The following is a 12,041-nucleotide window of genomic DNA, read 5'->3' on the forward strand; positions in this document are numbered from 1 at the left end:
CGGTTAGTCAGTAGATCAGAAAAAGCAAGAACCTGTCCGAGGGAAAAAAAATGATGAGGGCCAAAGCGCCTAATGGTCAATCAAAAACAAAGGCTTATATCTAAAGCTATGTTCAGGAGAGTATCATGTAAAGCCCAAGAGTGACTGATGAAGGTAAGTAAACTACACTGGATCATTATAATTATAGGATTAAAGAAAGGGCCAGGGAAAAGGTATTGCTTTTGAATGACAGCCAAGTGGAGCTAAAATGATCCCTGGAAAGATAGCCAAGAAGAGTTAAAATTATTCCTTACTAGTCTTAATACCCTCTAGACTGTAAAGACGTTGTGGGCAATGAATGAGTCTACCAACTCTGTTTAATTGTACTTTCCCAAGCGCTTATTACAGTGCCCTCCACCCAGGAAACACTCAATAAATACCAATGATTGATTGAGGTATATGTTTAGGTCCCATATACTGTCGTGATTAATTTGGACAGAGAATCCGGACACTAGGACTCCGTGCTTAGAAGCAGTTTTCACACATTTAGAAAGAACAGTTACCCCAGGCTCAGAACCAAGAGTTCACAGAGAGTATTTAAGACTTTCATCAGAATGGTTGCAAAGCACTAAATTCATTCAATTGTATTTGAGTGCTTACTAGGTGCAGAGCACTGTACTAAGAGCTTGGAATGTACAATTCAATTCAAATTGCAACTTGAGAAGCCACCCATCCATCCCAGAACACAACAAGAAGAGATTCCAGGCCGTGGTACCTGCTGTGCCGTTTCTATTTTTTCTTCTTCCATGCCCAAGGAGGTAAACCCCTTCAGGAGGATGTCCTCCGTGGACTCTGGCACCACCGACGTCAGTGAAACAGAAAGCGACTGGGATGTCAAACTGCACAGGTCTTCAATAGGGAGCTGCAACAGGGAAGCCACATGGGAGTTTCACCAACTTTTTTTTGGTCATTATGTTTTGGGATGATCTGATTTTTACAGGACAGAAAAAAGCTTCTTCATGATTAAAACCAAACACCCCAACTGTGACTTTGCACCAGATTTTCTTCTTTTTCTCTCATCTCCCGGTGCACAGACTTTTTCTCCTGCAAACTCACTCTCTCAGTCTCACCCACACACCCGCCCCTTAATTCCCCCTTTTTTCTCTATCCCCCAACAAGGACCCTTCTTATACACTCCATATATACCTTCATCCCTACACCTCTGACACAGACTTATGGGCACTCAATCAACCCATCAATGATATTTACTGAGCACTTTAATGTGTTCAGAGTACTGTAATAAGCACTTGCGAAGTACTGTACTAGGCACCTGAAATCCTTCAACTGCATGCTCATTCATACGGTCCTGCTCCCCACATCCTCTAAATATAGTTATGCACACAAATCCTCCAACACACACACTCAGTTACAGCTTCAAACGACTATCCATGCAGCCTCACAGTTACATATGTGTACGGCTCTGGCTTTCCCCCATACATGGAGTGTCACACACAGGTTTAGAGACACAGAGAAATGTTTATGCAGAGACATCACAAACAGGGATACAGGCATGTGCGAACACACTTACACCCTCAACAGACTTCAGACAACATCCTCTACACCTTAAGCTCCTTGTGCGGAGGGAATGTGCCTACCGACTCTGTAATGCTGTACTCTCCCAAGCATTTCGTACGGTGTTCTGCAAACAGTAAGTGCTCAATAAATACCATTCATTCTTAAAAAATGAGTATTCATTAAGTGTTTACTACATGCCAAACACTGTACTAAATGCTGGGTTGATGCAATAGAACCAGGTTGGACACAGATAGATTGACCGACCGATCAATCAGGATGAGGAGATGCTAGTGAAATGCAAACCACTAAGCTGGAAAGGAAGAAAGAATGAGAAGCCCATCATTTATATAACCAGACGAGTCTAACATCTTCAAGTACTTTGTATTTATGTCATCTTTTCTACTAAAAATGGAAAACTCCCCCACTAACTTAGTCATACCAAAGAGTATAAGTATTCATTGGCTCCAAAAAAAAAAAAGTTCCACCATTAGTCACGGGGAAGGGAATGAATGAGCTGCTATAAACCTTGAACCGTGGCACATATTTTGCATAGGCAGGTCACAGGCTGAGTCAGTGAAATATCTTCCCAAATTTACATGCCTAAACTGGAGAAATTAATTTCAGCATTAACTGGACTTGGCAAAGACAGTAATGGACACTGTTATCCATCCTCTGATTCTGTTACCAAAAACAGAGCATACAAAGTGTACTCAGGAAAAAAAATAAATAACCCTATTCCAGAGGAGAAAGTACGGTATAATAAAAATCTAAAAATTTGTTTTCAGGAAGCTTTGCGAGGTTTTCAGGGGAGTATTTCCTTGTTCCCCAAGAGTGCTGACAGGTAGCTTAAATAAAAAACAAAAACCTTTATCAGGCAGATTCACCAAGAAAGCCATGGGAAAAAAATAATAAAGAGCCCATTAAACCATAGCTATGGCTGAAATTCAGCAAAGAGAAAGGGAAGAGTGATTCTGTACAGAAATGGCAATCTCATGATTAAAGTGTAGACTTTTCTCACAGATTTTAAAGGGATAGCAGGAATCAAAATTCAACTCCAAAGCGTCTTACCAGGTGTGACCCATTACTATGGAAGTAGGGCCCCCAAAAAACATTAATAATCATATTAAGAGGTCATAAGAGTGCTAAAATGGGAAACGGACAGGAGTCAGTGCTGACCTCACTAGAGAAGGAGTCTGGCCTTGTGGAAAGAGCCCGGGCCTGGGAGTCACGGAACTTGGGTTCTAACTCACGCTTCTGCCACTTCTCTGCTGTGTGACCATGGACAAACTGTTTACCTATTCTGGGCCTCGGTTTCCTCCTCTGTAAAATGAGGATTCAATACCTCTTCTCCCTCCTACTCCCTCCTCTTCTCCCCGATGTCTGTGCGGGACATGGGCTGAGGCCGACCTGCTTTTCTTTTATTTACCCTGGCGCTTAGACCAGTGCTCGACACCAGGAAAGCACTTAACAAATGACATTATTATTAGCAGTGGCAGTAATACGCAGTCTCCCTAACATTTCCTCAAGCTTCTGCAACCTCCTCGCTCCAGGGTGGCTTTCTGTACTGGGCAAATCAGGAGGGGGGAAAAAGGCAAGAGAACCAGCTGGGCAGAATAATGAGAATACCCACTCCCAACCTCACGAGGAAAAAAAGCTGGAAGCAGTAAAAGTGGCAGTTCCGTAGCAACAAGACCCGGGCTTACGCTACTATAAACGTAAGTCGCGGTGACACGGAGTTGGTGTGGGACACAAGAAAGTGAGGACACAATGTTTTTACCCCTAGCTCACGGGACGCAATCAAAGAAGAACAAATGTTTGCCTGCTTTTCTTAGTCTTCAAGCCAGTGGGTAGAAAAGCCATCCGCTTAGCCCAGAACACCTTGCCTTAGCAGAGGAGGAGAAGGAGAGCGTTTTTAAAACTCCTCTGCCACCGGCGACATGAACAGAGTAAAATTTGAGGTCAAGAAGCCAATGACCTCAATCCCAAGTCCCTAAAATAGAATGATCCCAACCCAGAAATGATGTTTCTAGTTTACCAGATAGGAATCTTATTGGTAAAGTCACCTTCCTCGGATCTGGGGTGGAAAAAAAAAAAGGTATTCCAGTACTTTACACTTAGCACGTGCTCAGTATTCCGGTACTTTACACTTAGCAGGGGAAACGGTCTCTGAAAGGCACTGTTCATACCAAGCCGGTAAATGAGGGGCAGTAAATGAATTTGCTATTACCCAGCACCACTAAAAGGGAAAACAATGTTATCTAATGGTTTACTGGCTGGATCATCTTTTATTGCTGTGTGATAAGAGACAATTTAAACTTGATTTTAACACAATGAAAGGAGACTACCGACAAGGAGCTCATAGGCTGCAGCAGCCCGCCCGCTCACCCTTCCGATTAACTGAAATTGCTCAGGCTTTCCTCTTTTCTCTCCCTCGCCCTCCAGAACCCTGAGAGGAAACTGCAATTGACTCCTGCATTATTTAATTCGCCAGGTTTTCTGGCAGAAAAGACCTTCCATTAGTCGTCCAAGCCCTCTAGGGAGAAGTGTGGCCCGGTGGAAAGAACAGGGGCCTGGGACTCATCGGACCTGAGTTCCAATCCTGACTTTACCACTTACCTGCAGTGTGTCCTTGGGCCTATCACCTAACTTTTCTGTGTCTCAATTTCCTCAACTGTAAAATGGGGATTCAACACTCCTGTTCCCCCTCCCTCAGACTGTGAGTCCCATGTTGGACGGGGGCTCTGCCTGACCTGATTAACTTGTCTCTACCCCAGAGCTCAGAGCTGCACTTGACAAGAAGCAAGCACATAATGATAATTGTGACATCTGTTAAGTGCTTACCATGTTCCAAGCACTGTTCTAAGCACTGGGGTAGACAGAATAGGATCAGGACATAATGATAATTGTGACATCTGTTAAGTGCTTACCATGTTCCAAGCACTGTTCTAAGCACTGGGGTAGATAGAATAGGATCAGGATGGACACAGTCTCTGTTCCACATGGGCTCACAGTCTTAAGCCCCATTTTACAGATGAGGTAATTGAGGTACAGAGATGTGAAGTGACTTGCCTAAGATCAGAGAGAGCAGATATGTGGCAGAACAGGGTTTGGAACCCGTGTCGTCTGACTCCCAGGCCACTGCTCTAACACTATTTAAAGAGAGAGAGATCCCAGGCCAGAGAGAAACAGAGACACTCAGCCTCAACCGGCTGGAGAATAATAACAATAATGGCATTTGTTAAGCGCTTACTATGTGCCAGGCCCCGTACTAAGCATCGGGATGGAGACGAACCAATTGAGTCAGCCGCAGTCCCTGTCCCGAGTGGGGCTCAGGGTCTCAATCCCCATTTTACTGATTAAGGAACTGAGGCACAGAGAAGTGACTTAATAATAACAATGACGGCGGTTCTTGTTACGCGTTATGTGCCAAGCCCTGTTCTAAGCGCTGGGGTAGACAAAGGTAATCAGGTTGTCCCATGTGGGGCTCCCAGCCCTCGTCCCCCAGCTCCAGATGAGGGAAGTGAGGTCCAGAGAAGAGAAGGGACTTAATGATAATAATAATAATAATGTTGGTATTTGTTAAGCGCTTACTACGTGCCAGTTTGCTGTTCAAAGCGCTGGGGTGGATACAAGGTAAGTAGAGACCTCATGCCCATTTTCCACGTGAGGGAACTGAGGCCCAGAGAAGAGAAGGGACTTAATACCAGCAACAGCAGTGGTAGCAGTGGGGTGCTTACTACGTGCCGGGCCCCGTAGCTGGGGTAGGTACAAGGTAATCACAGTCCTCATCCCCATTTTCCAGATGAGGGAACTGAGGCCCAGAGAAGTGAAGGGACTTAATAATCATAATAATCATAATAATAACGGTATTTGTTAAAACCCTTACTATGTGCCAGGCTCTGTTCTAAGCGCTGGGGTGGGTACGAGGTCGTCACAATCCTCATTCCCATTTTCCAGTTGAGGAAACTGAAGCCCAGAGAAGTGAAGGGACTTTAATAATAATAATGATGATGGTATTTGTTAAACACTTACTCCAGGCTCTGTTCGAAGCGCTGGGGTGGAAAAAAGGTCATCACAATCCTCATCCCCATTTTCCTGATGAGGGAACTGAGGCCCAGAGAAGAGAGGACTTAACACCAGCAGCAGCAGGGGTAGCTATGGGGCGCTTACTACGTGGCAGACCCTGTTATAAGCGCCGGGGGTGGGGGGACAGAGCTGCTACGTGAGAAGCAGCGTGGCTCAGTGGCAAGAGCCCAGGCTGGGGAGTCCGAGGTCATGGGTTCAAATCCCGGCTCGGTCGCTTGTCAGCTGGGTGACTTTGGGCAAGTCACTTCACTTCTCTGGGCCTCAGTGACCTCAACTCTAAAATGGGGGTGAAGCCTGGGAGCCCCACAGGTGGCCACCTGATCACCTTGCATTCTCCCCAGTGCTCAGAACAGGGCTTGGCACCTAGTAAGCGCTTAAGAAATGCCATCATCATCAGAGTGCGGAGGTGAGGAGGAGGTGTGAGGCGGGGCTGTGGGCCTTCAGAGAAGCAGCCTGGCTCGGTGGAAAGAGCCTGGGCTTGGGTTCGAATCCCAGCTCTGCCACCTGTCAGCTGTGTGACTGTGAGCCAGTCCCTTCACTTCTCTGGGCCTCAGTGACCTCCTCTGTCACATGGGGATGAAGACTGGGAGCCTCACGTGGGACCACCTGATGACCCTGTGTCTCCCCCAGTGCTTAGAACAGTGCTCTGCACATAGGAAGCGCTTAACAAATACCAACATTACTATTACTACTTCACTTCTCTGGGCCTCAGTTCCCTCATCTGTAAAAGGGGGATGAACTGTGGGACCACCTGAGGACCCTGTATCTCCCCCAGCGCTTAGAACATTGCTCTGCAATGCTCTGCACACAGTAAGCACTTAACAAATCCCAACATTAGTATTATTATTCGCTTCTCTGGGCCTCAGTGACCTCCTCTGTCAAATGGGGATGAAGACTGGGGGCCTCACGTGGGCCAACCTGAGGACCCTGTGTCTCCCCCGGCGCTTAGAACAGGGCTCTGCACACAGTAAGCGCTTAACAAACACCAACATTATTATTATTCGCTTCTCTGGGCCTCAGTGACCCCATCTGTCAAATGGAGACAAAGACTGGGAGCCTCACGTGGGACCACCCCAGGACCCTGTCTCTCTCCCAGCGCTTAGAACAGTGCTCTGCACATAGGAAGCGCTTAACAAATACCACCATTAGTATGACTATTCACTTCTCTGGGCCTCAGTTCCCTCATCTGGAAAAGGGGGATGAACTGTGGGTCCATCCGAGGACCCTGTCTCTCCCCCAGCGCTTAGGACAGTGCTCTGCACACAGTAAGCGCTTAACAAATACCAACATTGGTATTATTATTCACTTCTCTGGGCCTCAGTGACCTCCTCTGTCAAATGGGGATGAAGACGGGGAGCCTCACGTGGGCCCACCCGAGGACCCTGTCTCTCCCCCCAGCGCTTAGAACAGGGCTCTGCGCGGAGTAAGCGCTTCGCACATCCCAACCTGCTTCTGATCAGGCGTCCCCACTTGTCGGAGGCGGCAGCGGGAGGCCCAAGGTCACGGGGGGCGGGGCCGGGACCTGCCGACGTGGCGGGGTTGGGGGCGGGGGGGGGGGGGATCCCGGGGTCGGGGCGGGGTCACGGCGGGGGAGGCCGCCCCTCCCCCCCGCGGTGCGTCCCCGCCCCCCTCACCTCAGCGGGCACGGGCAGGCTGTCGGCGGCCGCCTTCAGCTCCAGCACGGAGGCCGCCTGCCTGTCGGTGAGGGCCGCGGCCGCCGCCGCCCCGGGCCTCCGCTCCCACAGCCACGGCTTCTCCCGCGTCGCCCCGTCCGACGCCTCCGCCGGCGGCTCCGCCATGGCCGCCCCTCCGGCACTTCCGGCCGGCGCGGGATGACCCCGGAAGCGCTTCCCCCGGCCGGGGCCCCGGATGTCGACGGGGTAGGGGCGCGGCCGCTTCCGCTGGCCGGCCCCCCCCAGGACCGGAAGTCGGCCTGCCCCGACCGGAAGTCGGCCTGCCCCCGACCAGGCGCCGCGCCTTTCGTTTTCAATAACTTTATTGAGCGACGCGGCCGGGCAGGCGGACACCGGGGGGAGGGGGGCTGGGGGAAGAGGGCCGTGGCAGAGCAAGGGGCGAAAAGGCGGACTCATTATGAGTAATAATGATAATTATGGCACTCCTAAGTGCTTACTAGGTGCCAAGCACTGTTCAAAGGTACATGCTCATACTAACGTTGGTATTGGTGAAGCGCTTACTATGTGCAGAGCTTTGTTCTAAGCGCTGGGGGAGATACAGGGTCATTCGGTTGTCCCCCAGTCTTCATCCCCATTTGACAGATGAGGTCACTGAGGCCCAGTGAAGTGACTTGCCCAGTCCCCCAGCTGACCAGTGGCAGGCCAGGGATTCGAACCCACGACCTCTGACTCCCAAGCCCGGGCTCTTGCCACTGAGCCACGCTGCTTCTCTGTCAGGTTGGACACAGTCCCCCTCCCACCTGGGGTTCACAGTCTCAATCCCCATTTTACAGATGAGATAACTGAGGCCCAGAGAACTTAAGTGACCTGCCCAAGGTCCCACAGCAGACATGTGGCAGGGTGGGGTTAGAACCCATGACCTCCCAAACCCTGGCTCTGTCCACTATGTCAGGCTCGTGTCCGCTCATTCTGTTGGACTGTACTCTCCCAAGCGCTTAGTACAGTGCTCTGCACATAGTATGCGCTCAGTACACACCATTGATGGAGATGCTTGGGCCAAGTGCCAACCCCTCTTTTAACCTAATGACGATATGTTATATTCATTCAATAGTATTTATTGAGCACTTACTATGTGCAGAGCACTGTACTAAGCGCTTGGAATGTACAATTCGTTAACAGAGAGAGACAATCTCTGCCCACTGATGGGTTTACAGTCTAATCGATATACTGTACTCTCCCAGATGCTTACTACAGGGCTCCACGCACAGGAAGCTCTCAAATACAATCCACTGATTGACCGATTTGCTCCACCACTTCAGGTGGTAACAAGTTTTCTACGCCCACACTGGGCTTTTTGTTAGGCAACTTAAACTTATGACTTCCAGTCGTGGTAGTACAGGATTTGCTCAACAGGCCCGACTGACGGAGATCTTGGGTTCCTGTTACAGTAGTGATCTATATTAAGCACCTACTGGGTGCCAAACACTATACTAAGTGCTGGGCCGGATCCGAGATCATCAGATCCAAAGCACTGAGGCTCCTCAAGAGGCTCACAATGGAAGAGGAAGGATGAATGGCTATTGTGTCCCCATTTTACAGACAGGGAAACCAAAGCCCAGAGAAGTTAAGTGACTTTCTCAAGGGCACACAGCAGGCAAGTGACAGAATAAGAATCTGGATCTCCCCATGCCCTAGCCTGTGCTGTGTTCTTTCACCCCTCTGCCCCTAAACTGTTGCTGCCTGGTGAGGTCAAGGCCCTAAATGAAGCCCTAAATGAAAGGAGCATAAAGTTAAAGTAAAGACATAAAGGAGGCAGTTAGCCAGGGTCAGGTGTCGATGAGAAATACCTACGTGTGAACCTGGTTATGTCTCATACATTCTGCGGTTCTACAATATGTGACATAAAAAGAAATAGTCCAACCATGAAAATATTTATTATGACTGCAAAGCTAGGTTAAAATGGCACTACCTCTCCTTTGGTTACTTTTCCAACATCGAAATCACCAAGATCACCCATGGAAGTGGACGGGGAGGCACTGCGTCAGTGTCTTGCTTTGGTTAGAGCTTCATCAGGGAACCGGAGACCCGTTTCTCTTTTCTATTTCATTTATTTCTCCTGTTCTCTCTCACCTTATTAGCATAGCAACCGAACGCTAAAAAGGGGATCTGTAAGTCTATGGCCCCAGTGCATCTTAAACTGTGAGGTTGTAACCACCTACTCCGCAACTAAAGCTCCACTACATTGTCACAAATCCTTAATAGATCCATTTAACTTTATTTGCTTGCCTGTTTAGAAAGGATAAAACATCATGTTCCATCCCACCTCCCACTATCAATTGAGCCTTTTAACATCCTTGCTTGCATGTGTGAGAAGGGCACTGGCCTCTCTGTGTGTACGTTTTCTACACAAATTAATTTTTCACAGAAAGGGTTGCTTGCTTTTCATCATCCATTAGCAGCTGCATTTTACATTAGGATTTGCCACGCAGAGTAAATCGTTTGGATTGGTCAGAAACTGGGGGAAAAGCCAGGGCTAGTTATTTAACCACTCAACCCTGAAAACAATAGCTTTATAATAATGATTGCGGTATTTATGAAAAGCACTGATAGATGGATTGATAGGCACATACTACGTGTTAAGAACCCCCACCTGCACAGTCCAGAATCAGAGTTTTTTAAAGACTCCAATTGAGAGCCAACAATTGGTGACTCAGGGAATCATTCCTATCACCGACCCTTTACATGACTGAGAAAACTGCTAAAACTTTCTCTGGGTGCCAGTTTGCATCTGTAAAGTTCGCAATTGTCTTTGTTTTAGAGCTCGAAGTTCAAGCATTTTAAAGAGATGTGGCATTGAATCCATCTCTTCCAATTGCTTCAGTATAAATCTCCGTAGTTAGGTCAAATTAATAAAACTGGCCTATCTCACCAGGAGATAGGTAATGAATAAGAATGAGACTAAAGCCATTTACAATAAAAAACGCCTTGCAAATAACATTAGCGGATGCTGGAAAGTAGCAGTCATAGATCAGTGACTGGACTGAGACACGGAAAATTGGAGTGCATTTTTCCCATTCAGATGGCAGTGCCGAAATCCCAAATAAATCAGACAGCATTTCAAGCCATTTTATGTACAATTCCAATTTTCACCTAGTCCTTTAGAATCTCCCAGAATGTTTTACAGTCAAATGCTTGTAAAATTTCCTTCGAGACAAACTGGCTAGATACAAACTAACATTTTACAGGGCATCTTGCATCATCAAGCATCCGGAACGTTTCATATGAGCATGTCAAAATGTTTATTACCAAAGCTGCCCCCACTGAGATGGAATGCGGTCATCCGGTTTAAAGCAGCCAATGCGACAGTAATAAAAACATTAATTCGGGGTGAAGAAAATGCCCAGCGCCATTTCCTGAACACTTGCTGCACATAGGGCCCCGTTCTAGGCACATAATAATGCCAATAAGAATAACGATGTGCTTATTAAGTGCTATGGATTCAAGACTCGGGTGGGACCGAGTCCCTGTCCCACATAGGGTTTGCAGTCTAGGTGGAAGGGAAAGCAGATTTTCACTCCCCATTTTATAGGTGAGGAAACTGATCAGATAGTCAATGGTATTTATAAAACATCAATCAGTCGCATTTAAGGAGTACTTACTGTGTGCAAAGCACTTGGGAGATACAATATAACAGAGTTGGTACATGTTCTCTACCTTCGAAGCAGTTTATAATCTTAATAAATGATGGGTATTTATTGAGCGTTGTGCTCCCAGCTCTGCACTAAAGAGCTTGGGGAGAGTACAATAAAGTTTTTGTATCCCTTCTCTCAAGGAGTTTACGGTTTAACTTCTCAAAGAACCAATCCTTATTCTACCGCAGACCCGCTGCCCTCTCTAAAATGTCAGGTTGTTCACCTCCTCACTAGCTACTTGTCGGGTGAGAGAAAGAATAGACGACTGTAATCTACCCTGGGTTCACCCCGGTGAGCTTTTTACCACCCCCAGCATCATCTGACAGGTCGGTTTAAAAATAAGCATCCCAGGTTTCGGACCAATCATGTCAGGCAGCCGTGGGGCCCCGTGGGAGCCGTTTTCTGGTGTTAAGCACCGGAGCGCCGCGCTGAACACCTGTTCGGAGCCAGGTTACAGCCCTATAACAGAAGACGTCTGTTTCGGGTTAAAGTCCCCTCCCCTCCACAACACTGCCAGGGCTATCTGTACTGGAGAGGCAGGGGCAGGGGATATAAGCAGCCCGGTCTAGTGGGCGTCAGAGGGCCTGAGTTCTAATTCCGGCTTTGCCACTTGCCTACTGTGCGACCTCGGGTAAGTCACTTTTATGTGCCTCAGTTTCTTCATCTGTAAAATGAGAATTCAGTGCTGCCCTTCTACTTAGACTGAGTCCCATGTGGGACAGGGACCAACCTGATTAATGTGTATCTACCTCACTGCTTGGGAAAGGGCTGGACACGCAGTAAGTGCTTAACAAATACAACAACAACAACAATAACAGCCACATTAAGAGGGGAAGGTGGTGCTGCCAGGATGACTTCAGGTCAATTTCTGAGGACAGTGGATTTGAATCAGCTTCCCCACTGATTCAAACACGTCTCATCTGATTCTCACAACTTTTCAATAAGGTAAAATAGTCCCCCACTGACCTGTTCATTCCCCCCACTGGCTTCAATGGGAGGCTCAAAGTAGACGGTCATTGTTTGAGACAGCTTTAGACGTCTAGATTTTTCTAGGGAAAAAACAGACACCTGATCA

General features: G+C 47.8%; 1 protein-coding gene across 2 annotated transcripts in view; it reads right to left on the bottom strand.

Annotated features, from left to right (window-relative positions):
• Window positions 1–12,041, bottom strand: part of COG3 (component of oligomeric golgi complex 3) — a 40,439-nt gene that overhangs the window by 24,765 nt on the left and 3,633 nt on the right. The window contains exons 2-3 of one of the 2 annotated variants that reach the window (XM_029048139.1): window positions 11,933–12,015; window positions 755–901 (exon numbers count right to left, since the gene is read on the bottom strand). In XM_029048139.1, coding sequence (XP_028903972.1) covers window positions 755–901; window positions 11,933–11,983 — 198 coding nt within the window. In that variant the 5' untranslated portion in view covers window positions 11,984–12,015. Of the gene's footprint in view, window positions 1–754; window positions 902–7,274; window positions 7,452–11,932; window positions 12,016–12,041 lie in introns of those variants that run through there. The other variant, XM_029048138.2, reaches the window with a different exon arrangement.

The sequence above is a fragment of the Ornithorhynchus anatinus genome, chromosome 20 (assembly GCF_004115215.2).
Source record: "Ornithorhynchus anatinus isolate Pmale09 chromosome 20, mOrnAna1.pri.v4, whole genome shotgun sequence".
Taxonomy (NCBI): domain Eukaryota; kingdom Metazoa; phylum Chordata; class Mammalia; order Monotremata; family Ornithorhynchidae; genus Ornithorhynchus; species Ornithorhynchus anatinus.